The 22,788-nt window shown below is 33.4% G+C and overlaps 1 protein-coding gene across 1 annotated transcript in view; it reads right to left on the bottom strand.

The window, feature by feature from the left end:
- Positions 1-22,788, bottom strand: part of Znf280d (zinc finger protein 280D) — a 112,268-nt gene that overhangs the window by 62,866 nt on the left and 26,614 nt on the right. The window contains 3 exon segments of the mRNA XM_076850833.2: positions 10,237-10,346; positions 10,500-10,670; positions 14,916-15,033. Of these exon segments, the coding sequence (XP_076706948.2) occupies positions 10,237-10,346; positions 10,500-10,670; positions 14,916-15,033 (399 nt within the window).

Consider the following 22,788-nt stretch of genomic DNA (forward strand, 5'->3'; position numbering starts at 1 on the left):
CAAATAATGCTATAACATGTAAAAGTCACACTTGGAAGAAGGTTGCCAATCTCTCCAGGCCCAGAAGTGTGTATGTTTTGCATGTTGAACTGATTCTATTTTGTATACAGACTGTATGCAAAATAGAAGGGAAATAAGAACATTCATGTCTACTTCTATATGTGGAAAGAAAATCAGGAAGGATATAAAACTGGCAACCAGGTCATAAGAGTCAGAGGTAAAGATTCTTCCCGTAGACACTTTCCTATTTTTAATTTTTAATAATGTGACTTTGTTACCTAGTAAAAATAAATAAATAAATGTGACTAAGAGAACATAGTAGCAAGAGATCTTCCAAAAATGGTAGATTAGAGGCATTATACACTTGCCTGCATCTCCTTGAAACCAAATTAAAATAACTGTAACATAGTTGCTCACTGAGATGAATGACTATGGGAAAATACCAGGTTTCAACTGTGGATAGAGACTTGGAGAAGCCCAAATAAAATGGATTGTGGAAGACAGAATGAAACAAAATGCACCAGTGCCAATCCCAGGGAAGTATGCCCCTTCAGCAGAGGTAGAGAAGAAACAGACAGAGTCCCAACAAACATGACTGGCACAGGATCCAGCCTCCTGCAGAAATATAGGCTAAGCAAACAACAGTACAGTTTGCATGTTAAATTGGCTCTGTAGAAGACCCCTGTACTTCTTTGCATATTCTCAGTTTTATAATTTGGAGCCATCTTAGAAAAGGTCCTATTGTCTGAGGTTACTTACTGCTTTAGCAATCAGCATGTGCAGTAACAGAAGGTGCTTCTCATTAGACCTGGCAGTTTGCCAGACTTAGCTCTCAGAGTCTGGGGAATGAGCAGTCACATGTAGCCAGGACTGGAAACACCAGAACCATGGGCTGTGGATTATGCAGAACTCACCACCATCCCTTCCACCACAGATCTTTGAGACTCATATCCTCTCTCCATCCTTGGGGGGGCATACAGGGACACTTCACAGAGCTAGTATTAGCTCTACCCTCCAAGTGCTAAGCTCTGAAGAGAAGATTTGGGGAGTTCCACATTCTGACATGCCATGATGTCAGCATCAGTTCTGCTCTAGAAGTGCATAACACAAATAGCTCCAGAAAGAATTTGTTTCTAGGGAACTCTGCATTCCACACTAGCTCATTCTGGTGTACAAAGCAGCTGAGAGGTATTCCAACTGAATCAAGCCACAAATTACTACCATCAGTCAACTGACTAGTACCACAAAAGAAAGGAGTAAGCCCCAGTCTTTTCTCTGTCCAAGCAGCACACAGACTAAAGACAAAGAAATTCTCTGATCAGCACAGTCAAAGAGTTTCTATCCTTCCTGCTCATTTGGGCATCTGAGGGAAAAGAAAATTTTCATTTTTTTTTTTTTTATTCATAGTTTTACTTTTTTTTTTTTTTTTAAACTCAGGGGTACTTTCAAAACTGCACTACATTCCCAGCCCTTTTCATTTTTTCAGACAGGTTCTCTTCAATACTGGCTTTGAACCTGTGATCCTCCTGCCTCAACTTCCTGAATAACTGGGATTACAGGCATATACCACCACACCTGGCTTAAGTTTTTGTTGTTGTTGTTATTTTGATGTGCTGTTTTGTGGTTATTTCCCTTTTTCCCTCTTATTTTTTTGGTATTAGGGATTGAATTCGGGGACACTCGACCCCTTAGCCACATTCCCAGCCCTTGTTTGTGTTTTATTTAGAGACAAGGTCTTACTGAGTTACTTAGCGCCTTGCGAAATTGCTGAGGCTGGCTTTGAACTCTTGGTCCTCCTACCTCTGCCTCCCAAGTCACTGGTATCACAGGCATGTGCCACCATGCCTGTATTTTTCTCCTCTTTTTAATATGAAATATTTTTCTTCTCTTCCTTTCTCCCTTTTCTATTTTACTTTTCTCCAACTATATTTTATTCCTTTGATTAATTCTATTTTTATTATTTAACTGTTTGTTATTTAATATTATTTTTCTTCTTTCTTTTCATTTGTTGTGGTATTACTGTTTTTAGTTTTTGGATTTCACTTTATTTATCTATCTCATTTTTTCTTTCTTCTTTGTTCCTCTTCTTTTTTTGCAGTGATTGAGATTGAGTCTGATTGTGTTGAACACATCAGCTGGGTGCTCTGCCACTGAGCTACACTCCCAACCCAGCTGAGGGGAATTATGCCTTGCTTGGGCCACACTTAAACCTTGGCAGATACTTCAACTTAGAGAATAGGAGGAATAAAAGCCCACAGACTACAACCTGTCCCCAAGCAAGCATGGCAAGGGGGGTGGATCTGAAGTCCCATTTGGGATCCCTCACTACTATAACAAGAACAGAAGAAATAGCATAACTGTTATAGGCACCATACTTATGGTGCCTATATATGCGGCCTCAATATCTGTCATTCCCATACCCTATCAGACAGCATATTGCTGATAGGGTTGGAGGTGAGTGTGACAGTGGAGGGAGCTGTAACTGGCCATTGTTTCTCCCCATGAAACAACTAGAGATGCCCTGAATGTCTAAACAAAAGATAAAGGCTCCAGGACATCACCACAATTGGAACAGCCAGTAGCAAAACTGCTTCCAAGTTAACAGCCAAGATCAACAAAGCCCAGGGAAACCCCCAACACATACCTGATAGGGGCTTCGATTTCCACTATAGGAGTAATCACAGAGGGTACACTCTATATCTATTGCTGTCTATAGCAAAATTGTCTGAAATACCAGACAGACTACCCTCTTGCAAGTCCTATAAAGAAAATAAATCACTTAGGCTCTGACAAAAATCTGTAAAAATCTGTAAAAATCTTTAACCACAGCCAAAGAAGCCACAGGAAAGTACACAAGGAAGTACAAATTGAATTAAATTCAATAGTAAATAGAAACCCAGTAACCCAGGGCTCACCAAGAAGTAGTGGAAAATAGTGAAAGATATCCATCCCAGCGGATGAGCAAATCTCAACATACAAACACAAGAAATATGAAAGCACAAGGCAGTAGAATAGCTCCTGAGGTTCATAAATCTCTAATAAATCTCTAATCCAAAGATATAAAAGTAGATGAACTACTTGACAGAGAAATTAAAAGAATAATTTTTTTAAAAAAACAGTTCAATAAATTCCAAGAGGATATAAGAGCTGAATGAATTAAGGAAACCAATGCAGGATATGAATGAGAAATTTGATAGATAGGGATTTTGAAACAGAACCAACCAGAATTCTTGGAAATGAAAAGCTCAATAAGTCAGATTTTTAAAAATTCACTTGAAAGCCCCACCAAAACATTAGATAGACCAAAAGAAAGAATAACAAGACTTAAAGAAAAAGTTGAGTTATCAGATTCAGAAACTAAGTTTAAAAAATCAGTAAAAATGAACATAATATACAAGATCTCTAGGACACCATTAAAGAATCAAACACAGGTATGATCAGAAAGGATGAGGGAGAAGAGCTACAGACTGAAGACACAGAAAGTCTATTCAGCGAAATGTCAGAAGATAGCTTCCCAAATCCTGGAAAAGACATGGATATCCAGGTAAAAGAGACATAAAGAGCCCCAAGTAGCCAAGCACCATGGTGCTTGCCTGTAATCCCAGCAACTTGGGAGGCTGAGATAGGAGGATCATGAGTTCAAAGTCAGACTCAGCAACTGTCAAGGCACTAAGCTACTCAGTGAGACCCTATCTCTAATAAAATACAAAATTGGGCTGGGGGTGTGGCTCAGTGGTTGAGTGACTCTGAGTTCAATCCCCCGTATCAAAACAAAACAAAACAAAACAAAAAAACCCAAATAGACATAACAAAAAGAAAAGAAAAGAAAAAAAAAAAAAAAAGCTTACCCACAACATATTATATTTAAACTCCCAAAAGTACCTAACAAAAAATATTTATAAAGCTGCAAAAAAGAAGGGTCAAGTCATATTTTAAGACAAAGACATCAGAGTAACAGTGGATTTCTCAGAAGAAACTCAAAAAGGCCAGAAGGGCAAGGAATGATGTATTTCAAGGCCTAAAAAAAAAAAATAAATGCCAAACTCAATTACCATACCCAGCAAAGTTTCCCAAATCAAAGGAAAAATAAAGAACTTTCATGATAAGCATACATTAAAGGAATTCCTGACCACTAAATCAGCATTATAGAATATACATAAGGGAATTCTACACAGAAGTGACGAAGAAAGACTAATACAAAAATAATGACACAGGAAAAAATAAATTTCAGTAGAATAGATTAGAACAGCTAATAAGAAAAAAAAAGGAGAGAACCAAACAGTATTAATAAAATCATCAAATCTCTAAGATGAATAAAAGAGCAAGACACAACATAGAACATTCAAAACAACTAGGAAAAAACTTCAGCCAGGCATGGTGGCACATGCCTGTAATCCAAGCACCTGGGGAGCCTGAGGCAGGAGGATTGTGTGTTCAAAGTCAGGTTCAGCAACTTACCAAGGCCCTAAGCAACTCAGTGACACTCTGTCTCTAATAAAATACAAAACAGGGCTTGGGATATGGCTCAGTGGTTGAGAGCCCCTGAGTTCAATCTTTGGCACAAATAAAATAATTTTAAAAATTACAGAATAACAAGAAAAAAGTGCACACACACCTTTGAATAAGAATTCTCAACATAAATGGTCTTAATTCTTCAATTAAAAGGTGCAGATTAGCTCATTAGATTAAAAAAGAAGACCAAATAATATACATTCTAAAAAACTCACTGGCAAAAACATACACAAACTGAAAGTGAAAGGATGGAAAATGATACTGTAAGCAAACCAAATCCAAAAGCAAGCAGCAATAGCTATACTCATAAATGACAAAACAGACTTAGGTCAAAAACAGAAAAAACAAAGGAGGTCATTACATATTGATAAAGGAAACAATTCATCAAGACACATTAACAATTACAAACATATATGCACCAAACATAAGAGCACCAATTTTATAAAACACCACAGGACACAAAGGGAGAGATGGCCCTAATATAATAATGAGTAACTGCAGTACCCACTTTCACCATAGAGACCAAATAAAATCAACCAAAAAAAATATCAGGGGTGAATTATACCATAGTTCAAATAACTTAACAGACATATACATCTAAGGGCTGCAAAATGTATATTCTTTTCATCAGTGCATGAAACTTTTTACACAATAGAAATATTTCTGACCATAAAGCAAGAGTTAACTAATTCAGAAAAACTGAAATGATTACTTGTATCTTATTGTATCATGATGGAATGAAACCAGAAATTTGTAACAAGAAAAACTGCAGTAATTATATCAAAACATTGAGGCTAAAAATACACTGGTGAACAAACAGTAGGTTATGGAAAAAATCAGGAAGGAAATTTAAAAATTCCAAGAATCAAATAAAAATGAAAACATAATATAGTAGAACCTGTGGGATACAGTGAAAACAGTACTTTGGGGGAAGTTTATAGATACGAATGGCTATATTGAGGGAGGTAGGGGGAGCAGATCCCAAATAATAACCTAAGATAAATCTCAAGGTCTTAGAAAAACAAGAATAAACTAAGGGGCCAGGCGCAGAGGCTCACACCTATAATCCCAGTGGCTTGGGAGACTGAGGCAGGAGCATCACAAGTTCAAAGCCAGCCTCAGCAACAGTGAGCAACTCAGTGAGACCCTGTCTCTAAAGAAAATACAAAACAGGGCTAGGGATGCGGCTCAGTGGTTGAGTGCCCATGAGTTCAATCCCTGATACCAAAAAAAGAAAAGAAAAAATAAATGAAACAAAGAGCTGTTTCTTTGAAAAGAAAAATGAAATTGAAAAACGTTTACCAAATTTAACCAAAAGAAAGAAAAGACCCAAATTAACAAAAATAGAGATGAAAAAGGTATACTACAAAAGACAATATTCATAAGATCCTTCGGGAAAATCTGGGAAAACTACATACCAAAAAAAAAAATGGAATATCTAGAAGAAATGGAGGAGATTCTGGACACATAATTTAAAAATCCAAATAGATCAGTAATGAGCAATGTGACTGAAGCAGGAGAAAAGTCTCCAAACAAGGAAAAGCCCAGGCCTAGACAGATTCAATGCTGAACTTTACCAGACTTTTAAAGAACTAACAGCAATGCTTCTTAAGCTATTTAGAAAAAAAAAAAAAAAAAGGAAGAAAATGTTTTCAAACTCAGCTTACCAAGCTAGAATTACCCTGCAACCAAGACCTGATAATGACACAACAAAAAAAGAGAAAAATATAGACTAATATCCTTGATAAACATAAATGCAAATAAATGCAAAATCCTCAATAAAATACAAATCAAATTCAATGGCACATTAAAAAGCTTGTCCACAAGTTGGCTTCATGAAAGGGATGCAAGGATGGTTTAACACACACAAGTCAATAAATGTAATATAGCACATTAATACAAAAATTAATAGAGGATAAAAAAACATGATCTCATAGATAAGAGAAAAAAACCTTTGATAAAATTCAGTAAAGCTTCATGATAAAATGCTCTGAATAAACTATATATAACACAATCATACTTTAACATAATAAAGGATATATATAACACACCTATAGCCAACATCATACTGAATACAGAAAAATTGAAAGTGTCCCTTCTAAACTCAGCAACAAGGAGCTGGAGTTGTGGCTCAGCAGTAGAACGCTCGCCTAGTGCATGTGGGGCCCTGGGTTTGATCCTCAGCACCACGTAAAAATGAATAAATAAAATAGAGGTATTGTGTTCAGCTACAACTAAAAAATAAACACTAAAATAAATAAATAAATAAACTCAGCAATAAGACAAGTATACCTATTCTCACCAATCTTTTTTTTAATTGAATATGACAGTGGAATGCATTACAATTATAATTTTTTATAAATACGACAGTGGAATGCATTACAATTTTTTTATAAATATGACAGTGGAATGCATTACAATTCATATTACACATATAGAGTACACTTTTTCATACCTCTGGTTATATATAAAGTGTATTGACACCAATTCGTGCCTTCATACATGTTCCACCACTCTTATTCAATATAGTAGTACTTAAAACCTTAGCCAGGCCAATCAGGCAACAGAAAGAAATAAAAGGGATAAAGATATGATAGGAGGAAGTCAATGTATCCCTTGGTTACAGACACAGTTCTATACTCAGAAAATCCTAGACTCCACCAAAATACTCTTAGAACTGACAAATTCAGCAGAGTTGTAAGATTTTACAAAATGCACACACAAAAATCAGTAGCTTTTCTAGACACCAATAACAAACTCACTGAGAAAGAAATCAGAAAGCAATCCTATTCACAGTAGTCTCAGAAAACAAAAACTAAAATACCTAGGAATAAATAAAACCAGGACTGTGAAAGACTTCTATAATAAAAATGACCCCAAAGAGGTATAAACAAAAAGAACTTGAGGGAAAAAGAAAAAACTAATGGAACATGGGAAGGCTTCCCATGTTCATATTAGGAGAATATAATTTAAATGGCTATACCACCAAAAGTGATCTACATATACCATGCAATCCCTAAGAAAATATCAATGACATTATTCATAGAACTTGAAAAAAATCCTAAAATTTGTATGGAATCATAAAAGACCTAGAATAGTCAAAGCAATCCTCAGCAGAATGCACAATGTAGGAGCCATCACAATACCTGATTTAAAAATATACTACACAGCTGTAGTAACAAAGATATGTACTGACATAAAAACAAACATGAAGGCTATGAATAGAATAGAAAAACAAGAATAAAGCCACAAATCTAGAGCCAACAGATTCTTGACAAAGGTGTCAAAAACATGTCAGAAAAAAGAAACCTTTTCAAACTGGATAGAAAACTGGATATTCACCTATAAAAGACTGAAAATACCAGACCCTATCTTACATCCTGAACAAAAATAAAGTCAAGATGGATGGATCAAAGACTTTAATGTAAGACCTGAAACTCTGAAACTACTAGAAGAAAACACAGGGGAAAAATTTTAAGATACTGATACAAGCAATCGTTGATTGCCTGAATAGGACTTCAATAACTCAGGGAACAAAAGCAAGAACTGACAAATGGGATGATATTAAACTAAAATGCTTTTGCAGAGCAAGGGAACAACACAATGAAAAGACAGCCTATAGAATGGGAGAAAACTTTGCCAACTACTCATCTAACAAATTATTAATATCCAGGACATATAAAGAACTCAAAAAACTTAACAACAAAAGAACAAGTAAAGTAATCTAAATTTTAGAATGGGCAAATTATCTACACAGACACTTCTCTAAAGAAATACAAATGGCCATAAATACATGAAAAAATATTCAATATCTTCATCTATCAGGGAACTACAAATCAAAACTACATTGAGATTCTATCTTACCTTAGAATGCTATTATCAAAAAAAAAAAACCCAAAAATGCTTGCAAAGACATGGAAAAAAAAAACAAACTCTTACACTCTTGTGGGAATATAACAGTACATACAGACACTATAAAAATGGGTATGAAGGTTCCTCAAAAAAATTTTAAAAAAATTAAAAATGGAACTATCATATGATTCAACTTCATCAATTCTGGGTATATTATTATTATCAAAAAAAAATGAAGTCAGCATACAAGAGATACCTACATATCCATTTTTACTACAGTACTATTCACAATAGCCAAGCTATGGAATTAGACTAGTTGCTGATCAACATATGAGTGGGATAAAGAAAATACATTATATATTTTTCAGCCATAAAAATGAATGAAATCACGTCATGTGCAGAAAAAAAAAAAAGATGAAATTGGAGGACACCATATTAAGCAAAATAATTAAGAGACAGAACAAGCATTATATTTTTTTCTCATATGTGGAAACTTAAAAAATAGCTAAGATGTAGCACAGTGGTAGAGCCTAGCATGCACAAAGCCCTGGGTCCAGTCAAGTCTCCAGTACTGCCCAAAATACATAAAGATAACCTGGAAATAGGAAAGACATTCTTAGGGAAGAGAAAAGGGACAAAAGGTAGGGGTCAGAAAGGAAGGACAAGAGAGGGTAGGAGAGTGGATGGATATGATCAAAGCACAATATATATACATGCATTGAAACATCACAGTGAAACTTCTTAATTTGTACAATAAGGACATATTAATAATTATAAATTTAAAAATTAAAAAATTTCAAAAGAATAACTACAAGATTAAAATCTGATCAGTTTCGGGGAGGACCGAATGTAGCCTTTTTTTGTCCTCTCCATCTATAATACAAAACATAAAAAACATCAGGTGTCTCACCAAAACATTATAAAAAAGAGGAAATTGAAAATACTCACAGGGGAATAGTTTCATATAGAACCTAAGCACTAAATTGAAGTGATTAGAGGCTACACTACACTACTACTAGAGCTGGAAGTGGTATAGATCAAATATAGTCTGTACATTAATAAAGAGCCTGTATTTAAAAATTTAAAAGGATCCCCTTGCTTTTTTCTTTCTTTCTTTTTTTGCAAAATGCGACAAGAAAGTTGTGTATCGTTGAAATAGTGAGCAAGAACTTTTCCTTACTTCTTTGCCACAGAACCCTTCTTTTTCTTATATATCTAAAAAATTCCTTAAAATCTGAATTTCAGAGCCTCCTACAATAATAAAAAGCTCAAACTAGTTCAAGAGAATTATATAAACTATGCTCTGGACTGTGTTAAAACAATTATTTCATATGAGACACTTCACCATTTGAAGTTTATGTCTGAGTATTAAAAATTAAAATGTAAAAACTCAGATTTTCATATGTAATGTGACATGTACATGTTGGCGATTATGAAAATAAGGTAACAAAATATCTAAGTTATTAAAAAATTAAACAAATGTTTTCTAAATTTGAAAAACAATGTGACCAATAAAATATTGATTTTTAAAATAAAATAAGAATAAGCATCCATTATAAATATATGAACTTAATTTCTTAAATCTGATGATTAAGGAATGCCAGTCTTACATAATTACTATGAAAGCAGATTTTTATCTAAGCTAAATAGAAATTCCATTATGAGAAGATTTCTGATCTAAATATTGAGATAGACCATATTGACTGTAAATCTCAAAAAATTCCTTTTTGAGAGGGGGAGTCTCACTATGTTGCCCAACTGGCCTTGAATTTGTAATCCTCTATCCTCATCTTCCCAAGTAGTTGCAAATATAATCATGTGTCACCATGCCTGGCTTCAACCTTTATAAAAATTAAATTCTGAAAGCTTTACCTTCATGTGATTTTTCAAAGGATCCAAAAGATTGAAATGAATATTGCACTTTGGACAAGCTCTTGGAAAAGGTGTTCCATTTTTAGATTGATTTGATGACGTGTTTGCACCTAAAATAAATTCAGAACATTTATGATTCAAAACTCATCACTTTTTAACATTAAATAATCACTGATAGTTTCAAAATTTATAATAATTTCTAAAATTTATGTATAAATACTATAGTAATTTTTATAGTATAGAATGTCAGATTTCATATTTACCTTTTGATGGCATAGCCTGGGAAGATGTCAGTGAAGGAGATTTAACTGAAGGGAATTCAGCTGGAGAATTTGTTCCAGAAACACCCTCACAGGGCTTAGGCTTTTTTGGATTAACACTGTTTACTTCAGAAGCAGAAGGACGTTTTGATAAAAATGAACTTTCATTCACACCTACAATGATTTAAACAGTGGAAAAAATATTTTAGAACACCTAGAATACTACTCATAACTAAGTACAAATACTTTGGAGTTAATTTACAGATAATATAATTAATTACCGTATCACACAAATAACAACAAAAACTAAGTGATCCAAACTCAGGGTATACACAGAAATAGTATAAACATTCATTATAAACTCCAAGAATTAAGATAATTTGTAAAATAACCTTTCTATGCAAGAAATTCTAAATGTGGCTTCAAATAGAAATATATAAACTGCTATTATAAAAGAAGCCAGACCAAAAATTTTAAAGCAGAAAACACTGAACCAAGTTCCCAGAAATAAATTACTTTTGGATACTTAAATGTGTTAGAATTTGTTTAAAAAAAAAAAAAAAAGAAAGAAAGAAAACCTGACAATAACTTTTATTTGTTCCAAAAATTGATACCCTCATATGCTTTTTTATTTAGCAACTTAAAATGTCTACTGCAATGTTAGCTCTTTTCTCACCTAACAAACTGAAGAGTGGTCTACTGACAGCTTTAGGTGATTTTAACCACTTATTGCCATGTACAAAGTGGAAACAACTAAGTTTGAATAATATTTTACTCATTCATATGAAAGGGCACATAATGCAGGGAGTTAGTATAAGTATTTTCATACTATGTTCCCCAGAATTTAATGGGGTCATTTTAGGGAATATACTGGGCCATGTCTGACAAAAAAAAAAACACTTTTCCATTTTATTTATTAGATATTCACATAAAATTTTGTTTGTACAGGGATTTCATTAAAAAAAAAACTCTTCCATTTAAAAACCATTACCTTAAGGATAAAGAATTTAGACCTATTTAGAGCATTACTAAGAAAAATGGGGATATTTAGACTATAACCAAGCCAGGCAAAGTCCTTTTAGAAAATAATACACAATGGGCTTTGTAAAAATGGATTCTAAAACTGTACATCATATTTTAATAATGCCAACTATACCCTAAAAGTAGAAGCAGTGAATAAACTACAAACATTCTAGGCTTTTAAGTCAGACAAGATAAGTTCAAATCCAGACTATGTCAGTCTCTAGCTATGCACTCTTAAGCTTATTTAACTAATTTCTATGAGTTTAAGCTTCCTTTTTTGTAAAATAAGTTATAATGCCTTATTTTACAGAGCTTAAGAAAAAGATAATATACTTAAAATATCCCAAGAAAATATTTGGTACATAAAAAGCACTCAGTAGAAAGTGAAAGCTACTATCATTACTAACTAAATATTTTCCATCTTTATTTTAGAGGGGAAAAAAATTATTCCAACAGATATAATAGTAAGAGCAAATATGCCATAAAAATAAAAAGTATTATAGTAGTTAGCTTCTCTGTTACATCCTTTGAGATAACATAAAAATGATCTCCCACTAATGAAGCATTCTATTACAAACTGCAGGTCCATAAGAAAGATTCCATGAGATCCCTTTAGCATTCTTGTGAGATGTTTAGGTTACCCGAAAAACCACTAAGTGCTAGCATTTCAAATGAATCAATTGATTTTACAACAGGCTAAATAGTAGAAATAGATTGCTTTAATGGAAGAATTTAACAGAAGAAATCTCAATGTTGAAAAAAGTCACTTGCATTTGATTGAACTTCTGATTCTTTAACTTATCTCCGTTCTATTAGGCTGTGCTATTCCCTACTTTTAAGAAATTCTATCTCTGCCAGTAGAAATCCTACACTCACTCAAGATCAAACTCAAATTCAATCTTCTCTGAACCCTCATAATTTCTACAGTGTGTTACTGAACATCACAGCACATATAATTATTCATATTTATCATACATAACTGCTGTCATGTCATTTAAACCTTATAAATGCATTTTTAAATTTACTTATCTTATTTGGCCATCAGAAAAGCCCTGAATAGAATGGCAATCATCAAGAACACAGGCAACAATAAATGTTGGCGAGGATGTGGGGAAAAAGATACACTCATATATTGTTGGTGGGACTGAAAATTGGTACAACCACGATGGAAAGCAGTATGGAGATTCTTCAGAAAACTTGGAAGGGAACCACCATTTGACCCAGTTATCCCACTCCTCAGTTTATACCCAAAGGACTTAAAATCTGCATATTAGAGTAATGCAGCCATGTCAATGTTTATAGAAGCTCAATTCACAATAGCTAAACTATGGAACTAATCTAGGTGTTCTTCAATAGATGAATGGGTAAAGAAAATGTGGTATATATATTTAATGGATTATTACTCAGCTTTAAAGAAGAATGAAATTATGGCATTTGCCAGTAAATGGATGGAGTTGGAGAATATCATGCTAAGAGAAATAAGCCAACCCCGAAAAACCAAAGGCCAAATGCTTTCTCGAATACCTGGATGCTAATTCACAATAAGGTGGGAGGCACTACAGAAGAATAGCATTACCTTAAATTAGGTAGAGGGAAGTGAAGGGAGGGGAGAGGAGGGAAGGTGATGTGGGGATAGGAAGGATCATAGAATGAAACAGACATTATTACTTTATGTATATGTGATTGCATGAGCTATATGTTTCTACAACATGTACACTAAGAAAAATGAGAAATTATATCCCACTATGTATATCAAAGTGCATAAATGCATTCTCCTGTCATGTATAACTAATTAAAACAAATTTAAAAATTAAAAAAGCCTGGAATAAACTATATTAAAAATTAAAATAAAGGCTGGGGTTGTGGCTCAGTGGTAGACTGCTCACCTAGCATGCGTGAGGCATTGGGTTCAATCCTCAGCACCACATAAAAATGAAATAGATACTGTGTGTACACCTACAACTAAAAAAATAAATATTTTTTTAAAAAGAATTTAAGTGAAATCTCCAAATGGCTGATTCAGGTATGGTGAATGAATGCATAATATAAGAAAAATGAGTATCTTTACTTTGAATAATATCAGAAAACAAAAGTGGAAAGAGGTTAACTGACTAAAAATTCTCCAGATTAGAGGTTCAAACTTACTTCTTTCAAATTACCTTATTTACTGCTCACACTAAAGTTTCATTCTCTACATCAAAAAACCTGGCTAGAGAATAGGTGTCATAATCCTTACTTTTAAGAAGTTTCAAGAATTCATATCTTTTCTATGAATAAAAGTCCATGTGTTTTGTAAAACCAGATTTAGCACAAATATATCCCCGTTTCTCTTTGGGTCTTACCTACGTTATTAACTAGAAGTTTACTAGGTATGTAGTGACACCAAGAGAAGTGAGTATCAAATATTGCTGAAAAGAAAAACAGTGGTGTACATCTAAAATCACAATGACTCATGAGGCTGAGGTAAGAGGATTGAAAGCTTGAGGGCAACTCAACAACAGCTAGTCTCAAGTAAAAATATTTTTTATAAAGGTCTGGGGATACAGTAGCTCAGTGGTAGAATGCTTGCTTAGCACATGTAATGCCCTAGATTCAAATCCTCTATACCACACACACAAAAAAGGAAAAACATTAAGCATTATTACTATGGAAAAAGAATGGACAGAAGTTGAGTTTGGTAGATTCTTCACACTGATCTGTTTAGTAAACAACCTAAAAATTCCAAAAAAATCATATACATCTCTACTTCATCAAATATTTGAAACACATATAAACTGCCAGTATATAAAGATTAAGTACTTTGATTACAGAAAATTTTCAATAAGACAAAATTCATACTATACAAATGTATTTTAGATTAATGAAGAATTTTGTTATACCCTCTATGAACTTAAAATCTTCTTCAATAGGTAAATTTCATTACTTCTTCAAATAGCATTTACTGAGTACTTACTATGTACAAATCATTTCTTTAATGTGGTTACTTTACACTAACACTTTAAAATCATGTTTTACTATCATATTGAGACCATTTGTTGGACTAGAGTGACACTAACCTAATAAGAAATCAATAATAACAAACAATTTTTCCCCTAAGTGGTCATAGAAACTAATTTTTAAAATAGAATATTTAGGGCATATGAGGACCTCTCTAATTCATATAAATTACTTTAAGGTGTTAAGTTTGGCTCCAAGTGAGAATGAGTTCAAAGAAGTTTAGCCAAGATTTTATATAAAGTTACCCAAAAAGGCATTCAAAAACTATTAGCACAACTCCATGTTACAATATATGAAAGACTTCACAAGAGGGTATGAGCTTCAAAATAGAAAGTTAATTCCATAAGCAAATTCATCAAGTTTCTTTTATAACTTTTTGGAAAAAGTACTAATACCAACCTGCTATAGAAAGTGTTGGTCCCCCTTGGTAATGTGATAATCCTGTCTCCTGGGTCAAGTCAAATAGTAACTCTGAAGAATTATTAGATACAACTTGTGATGAGCTCATTATGTAACCCTGTTAAAATATTTCAGAGAAAAAATATTACATTTATTCATTATAGTTATAATTATTTTTCATAAAATTTATAAATGCAAATTAATTATATGCCAATATTCTAAGAATAACCTTTGATGCCTCAATTATTAATAAGCTTAAAAACACAAAGATGATTTCTAATTTGCCAAAATTATAATTTACTAAAACTTTGAAAGCAAGCTAATAGAGCTGGTCTATTCCTGACTAGCCAATTAATTTGAAGGAAAAATTATAGTCCAACATTTTCAAGATAAAAGAAAAGTAAATCCATTTTACATTAATAACAGTGCTACACTCTGAGAGGGATTCTAAAAATGCTGTATCACCATCAAAAAGCAAATAATAGAACTGGGCAAAATCTTGGGCTAAACAAGGAGACAAGTATAAAACATATTAACATGGTTATAAAAATTAAAAGCTCTTGTGCCTCTAAAAAATTCTGCATCCTGGTGTCTGGGGTGTGGCTCAGCAGTAAAGCACTTGCCTCCCACATGTGAGGCACTGGGTTCGAGCCTCAGCACCACATAAAAGTAAATAAACAAAATAAAGATACTGCATCCATGTACAACTAAAAAAAAAATATTTTTTTTAAATCCTGCTTTCAAAATATCAATACAAACAAACAGAAACATTAAGGACGAATATATCACACAATATGAATTTTGGAACCATGTTTCTTGCAGAAAGCTGTGGTAGGCCAATCTCCCCTTTTATAAGGCAAATCTAAAAGCAACCTGGCCAGTAGGCTGAATAAGTAAGAATGCCAAGCAGATAGGGAATAAAATAGAAGTTATTTACAGAAGTGATCTGGGTCAGCAGCCCTGCTCCTAGAGACCAGAGCCTCAAAGGAAATTTCAGCCCTTCCATGAGGAGAAAGGGTGGTTCAAAGTAGCAGGAAGATCTCAAGAAAAGAGAAGTGAAAAGTATGAGATGATCTATGCTGTGGTCAAATATACAGTAATAAATACATTTATATGAAAATATACACATATATTTATTATAAATAATTATGAAAATTGTGGTCAATAAATTTAGGAATATTCAAATAGCACTGTATATTAAGAATACTGACACATACACAAAACACACACCACAATATTATGCTCCAATGCCATTTTCATAAAAGACAATCATTGTTGAGAGTAAGCCAGACCACTCTACATGTTGTAATATATAGCAAGCAAGTTTTAAGATTAACAATGCTTAAAAATCAAACTGGAAAAAAGACAGCTACTTTTAGAAAAACAAAATGGGCAAAGGACATAAACTGAGATAATTCAAACTAAAATGCAATGGCCAATATATTCAAAATACCTTTTTCCAACATACTAGTCAAAGAAATGCAAATAATAGTGTTTACTGAATTGGCATTCTTCAATACTGCAAAATATATAATTAGCAGCTATTCTTAAGAGTATCAAGATCAAAAAAAGAATTAATAACTGCAGAAAACATAAGACTAAGAATAAACTACAAGGTGAGATCATGAATAGGATCCTGGAAAGAAAAGGAACATTAATGGAAAAACTGGTGAAATTCTAATAAGGTCTGAGGTTTAGTTCATGTTAATTGCCTGTGATAAAAAGTTAACATTGGGGGGAAATGGGTAAGAGAAATATAGGAACTGTTTGAATTATTTTTTTCTTGTAAGACTAATGATAGAACTGTTATGTCTTATTGATATATGGTTCCCATAAGCAGTGGGAGGGAGGGGAAGGAAGGGAGCAAGGGAGTAGGAATGATGTGGAATGAGTTAGACATCATTACCCTAAGTATATGTATGAAGACATGAATGGTGTGAAAATACTTTGTGCACATCAGTGACTTGAAAAATTGTGCTCTATATGTGTAATATGAAATCAACTGCGTTCTGCCATTGTGTATAACAAATTAGAATAAATAAATAATTTAATTAAAAAGACTAATGATAGTTTGAATTAAGTTAAAGTTTAAAAATGATGACTGGGGATGGCTCAAGCGGAGGCGCGCTCGCCTGGCATGCATGGGGCGCTAGGTTCGATCCCCAAATCACGAGTCTCCACACAGCTTGTAGATTCAAACAGCAATTCTTTATTCCCGAACTCACACCGGCCGTCCACAAACACGTTCTGGGGGAATCCACGTTCTCTGCCCAAATCCACACTCTGCCAAAGTCCACTACTCTGCCCAAATCCACTTCTCCCAAATCCACTCCACATGGACTTCTGTGTCCCAAAAATATACTGTCTGACCCTAAGCACTCAAGAGGAACTCAGCAGCAGGATACGCCCTATTCTAAAGGAGGAACACCCTAATCTCCTATTATGCTAAACTGCCCTATTCTAAAGGGGGAACACCCTAATCTCCTATTATGCTAAACCGCCCTATTCTAAAGGGGGAACACCCTAAACATGGATCCTGCCCTGGTCCTTGAGCAAGGTCACCTTACAGAAGTCCTTCCACTAGACAGCATGGGAGTAAGCTGGCAAGGAATTTGTCATACCTACTTGGCTGATGGCTCCCAGCAATTATATCCACTTAAAAACTAAAAAAATAAATAAATTTTTAAAAAATGATGAAACATTCACTACTGGCAAAGTAGAGATTATATTTTGGTATAATCTGCATAAAAATGTTAGCAGTAGTTACCAAAGCCTTTAAAAGGTTCACATGATTAAATTATTCTACATTCAAGGATTCATGATAAGGAAATGAAAGTGTAATGGAAAATTATTTATAATAGCAGAAACATTAAAACCTATATATTCAATAATAGAGGAGTGGTAAAATAAATTGATGGATAATCATGCAACTATTAACATCAAGATTTTGAGAAATAATCAATGATATGATCCAAGTAGAATGTTCAGTAAAAAGTGAAAAACATATTGACATACACAACATGATCCTGATATATTCTTCTCTCTTTTCTAAATTTTCCTCACAAAATACATATTATTTTATAACAAAATTTGAAGTATTTTGTTTATAAATTGAGGGCTGATCAAGTTTAAGAATTTTGCTTTGTTACTTTCCAATTGACACAGGATTGTTAAGAAGTTATAGAAATAAGTTATTATTGTAACACAAGTAACATCTAGAATTTAGTACCAAAAAGGCAGATATGGATATTTGAGTCTTAAAATGTAGTTTAAAAAAATCAATAAGCCATACTGAACTATAACTAAGCAAAATTTTACTTCAATTTAAATATTTTTTCTAAATATGTGCACTTTAAGAATTGAAAATTTCATTTTTTAAAATAGTTCTTTTAACATAAGTATAATAAAGTTAATGCTGTTAAACACTTTTCTAGAAGAAAACTCTGGTTAATTATCACAATTTCAGAGAGCAGGCAATCCACTAATCAATAATAACTAATTAAAATAATTCTCCAATTGAGAATTTTTAATGTATTATAAAAACAGTCCAGAAAAATGTCATATACAATAATAAGAGTAGAACAAGCATTTTACTGGCATTCAGAAGATTTGCATTTTTATTTAACTATGTAACCTTGGGCAATTCACTTCTGAACTTCAAGTTATTCATCTTCCAACAAATAACGGCCACAATTATGTTTATATGTAATTGCTCGTCATAGTAAATATATCAAGTAGTCATCACAAAAGAACTAATAAAGCCCTTCCTGGTTGAGGAAGGTTCCCAATACAGCACCATTTGTTTTGGATGGAGCCGAAATTAGAATCCTGGTCTGACCCTTAAGCTGTATCATACTAACTTTATAAGTAATAATATATTCCATCCCTGCCTACCTGAAAGAGATGATGAAATACAAAGACAGTTCATGGAAAAAGTGAACATACACACATATAAAACATGACATAAAATGAGAAACTATTAATCAATTTATTAAAACCAATGGCTTCCAAAATACAGGGAGAAAGTTCCTTAAATAGGATTCTCAATTCATTCTAGAATACACCTCTATCATTCTTAACTTTACAGAGATCTCTGGGAGTTCTTAAAAATCTATTATTTCCAGGCCCCACCCAGACCAACTGGCAAAACTGTTGTTGGGTTTTTTTTGTTTTGTTTTGTTTTGTTTTAAAGAACCCAAGAATTGGGAACCACCAATTGAAGTACTTTGATTTTAAAACTAGGCCTACAAAAACACAACAGTCCAAGTCAAAAAATCTCTAGTTTTTAACTTTGTAACATCAAAGATACCACCTGGCTTTGTTATTTTTCCCCCCAAGTTATGTTTGAAATATTTTTACTTATAAACTTCATTAAATAATTGAGTTTTCGCTTTCTCTTTTTCCCCCTAAATGCCAAACAGCTATGACAATCATGAGAACACCATTAAGTTAATTTGATTCTAACTAATAGCAAATAATTTTTACATTCTGGGTAGCCTTCCAACTCACTTCAAGAAATAGTAGGATGCTGTCAAGATCAGAGTGGCAGATGTTAAGTTTTCCAAAATTCTAATCTTTGCTTGAAAGCTCAAATTTTACCATAATCAAGAAATACTACTATCAGTCATTTTCCTTGAGATGGCAGGTACACTGTGTTCAATTTTGAGGAAGTGATTGCCAACTACCCAAAATTAAAGAACTGTGTCTGGCAGATACATATTAAAGTGGTCGCCACAATTCCCACCTCCTGTTAATCATATCCTATGTGTGATTCCCTCCCTTTGTGTTGGACCTCTGACTTGCTTCTAACCAGTAGAATACAGCAAAAGTAATAGGATAAACATGATTTTCTATTCGTAATTACATTACTTCAGACTCTAATGACATTTTGCTAAGGATTCTCCCTTAATACCTTTGAGAAAGCAAGCAGCCAACCTGGGAAGACCCATCTGGCAAAGAATGAACCAAAAAACAGTCAGATACTGAGACTCAGTCTGACAACCTGTAAGGAAATGAATGCTACCAACAATCATGTGAACTTGAAGCAGATACTTCCCCCACAAAGCTTCAGATAAGACTGCAACTTCAGGAACCACATACTGAAAGCAGCCTTGTGAGACCCTAAAGCAGAGAAGCCAGCTAAACCATGATCTGACCCACAGTAATATTACATTAGACTGTGAGATAATGCATGTGTTGTTTTAAGTACATACATGTGTGATAATGTTGATACAAAAAATAAATAAATAATACACCATGGTTTGTCAGTCATTGTTTCAAGTAAAAATGGTGTTCTAATTTTTGTTGTAATTAATCTTGGAATTTTATTCCTTTACAATTGCCAAAAAATAAACAATAAAAACAGCACAATAAGGAAGTCTCGCATCATACAATGTACACAAATGGGCATATATTTTTCAAATTAAATCCATTACTATATTTCTTATAAAGAATTATTTATTAGTTCTTAGGGATTACCTGAAAAATGTAGCCCTGGTCAAAAGGAAAGAAAAGATCAGATGGGGAGAATTTCTGAAGTGTGAAAGATACAATATACTTAGTTGTATAAGTACAAGATTACAGTCCCTGAACAAAGGACTGCAATCTTGTGCAAAGGACCTATAGTTTCCGCTACCAAAAGTTATCCTTTACCAGTAAAACCATCAACAGCTGCTTGAGGATAGGGTAGGAACCACTCAAACTTGATTAGGCACATTGTAGGAAAAATTTGAGCCCAGGTTTGTGTATCAATACACAGAATGGGTCTGATTATCTATGTTTGGTGTAATGATTCCCTTTCTGCATTTTTGGAGTACTCTATCTATCTATGCTCTATCTCCACATCACTTGAAATGGAGGACTTGTGTAAAGATATGGTAAGGGACCAGCAAGATCAACAGATACGTAGGAGCACAATACCATCTATTATGCGTAAAACTGGATACCCAGGGAATAGAGTGAAATGTCAAAGAAACTTCCTGGTACACAGGGAAGACAACCAAAAACCAAAAAAACAGCCTTCTTCTAACCATGTGTTATCCAGTAAAACTCTATGCCTGTAGCCATTAAATTACCAGGTAAGGGTTCCTTATACCATGCCATAAACAAGGAAAGAAAATTTAGACTAAAAAGAATATAAGACAATAAGAAAAAGATAACTCTTTTGATTCTGGGCTTAAGGAATGAGAATTTCCTAAGATATAAGTAAAACAAACTCAAACTTTCAAATTTCCATACCCCAATTCCATTTTATAGTCTAGGTAAGGCATGACCAATATTGAAAGGTAATTAAAATGAAGCAGAAAAATAACTGTTGGTTTCGAAATCCAAAAGGTCATGACCTGAAAACTCACATGGATCCCTACCCCTTAGACCATCTGGTGCCATCTACCAATTTCATGAAACTTTCAATGAAGTGCTCTGAAAAGGACTTGGCACACCACTCAAACTGTTAGGCTTAGAAAAGAGCTAATTCTTCTGTAAGAATCTACAGTCTTTTAACAAAAGGATTATATATAATTTGGGATTAGTAATATCTAGGGAAAAAGCATTCTAGTATGATGGATTAAGCAGATGTCTTACACATAGTCTCCGCCTTATGGGAGAAAACAGGGGAGGCTCATAACGGTCACCTTTTTCAGGTTTAATGAGACGAGAAAAAAACCTATATGCCCTATATAGGGATCACTTCCATTATAAAGCTATTATTAAATATTTAGTTCAAGAATAAATTTGGGAAATATCTATTTAGATAAGATGTTCTATTTTTAAAAAACAGATAGTGTAGCTCATAATTCAATCACACAAGCACCAAACTTCAGACACAGAAGTACTTTATGTATACTATTTCATCACGCAAAATATTTTAAAAGACAAATATTAATGGGTAGAGTTTAAAAATTAATAACATTAATGTTTCATACTTAAACTGGTGTTAATAGATCTTAGTAGTTTCATCAAGGAAATGAGTATAACTGGAATATTTTTTTATTGTGAATATTCAGTAGGTGACTAATATGAATACTACTGGTACAGTTTGGTGCCACTGCTTTGATTCCCACTTATGGCATCAGTAGCTTACTCACACCATTGCTTCAACATCATCAATGCAAATGTCAACATAGTAGAAAAGGCAAAATTAGTATCTTCAACTACGATGACAATATCATTGATTTCCAAACCCAGAGAGAGTTTTAGGGAACCCCAGAGGACTTCACAGACCATTGAGAACTGTTAGAACTAGGCAATTCTTCCAATTTTTAAAAGCAAAAATTCATATACAATGTATAGTTATGTGTGTGTACCCACACATAAAGAATGGTTTAGCCTACAATGAAATCTCAGATCCTCGCCAGCTGTGTGATCTTGAGTGAATCATTTAATCTCTATAAGCCTAAGTTTCCTCAACTATAAAATGGGGATAGTAACAGCACATACTTCCTAGGGATGCTTAAGAATTAAATAAGATTAATTTATGCATAGCACTTAGCATAAATCCTTATGTATATTAATAGCTCAATAGATGATAACTATTACTATTAACTATTACTTTTTATTAAGGTTTTAAAACTAAACCAAGAAGGTATGTTTTTAGAATAAAAAGCTATGATGGTCTCTCAATAATTTTCCCTATTAAAAACACCTGACCCAGTTTGTGATCTTAAATATTTTGCCATTATGCAACATTCATTATTAATATTTTAACTCATATTTTGATACATAGTTTTCAACATTACATCTATTCAACTTAAGCATATTACCTGACTTATTAATAGGCTGGGAACTTAGTGCCTGTAATTATTACTTTGGGTACTATTTAAGCTATTATAAAAATGGTGACATTTTCTTATGATTTTGCTCCTACTGGATAACT

The sequence above is a fragment of the Callospermophilus lateralis genome, chromosome 3 (assembly GCF_048772815.1).
Source record: "Callospermophilus lateralis isolate mCalLat2 chromosome 3, mCalLat2.hap1, whole genome shotgun sequence".
NCBI lineage: Eukaryota > Metazoa > Chordata > Mammalia > Rodentia > Sciuridae > Callospermophilus > Callospermophilus lateralis.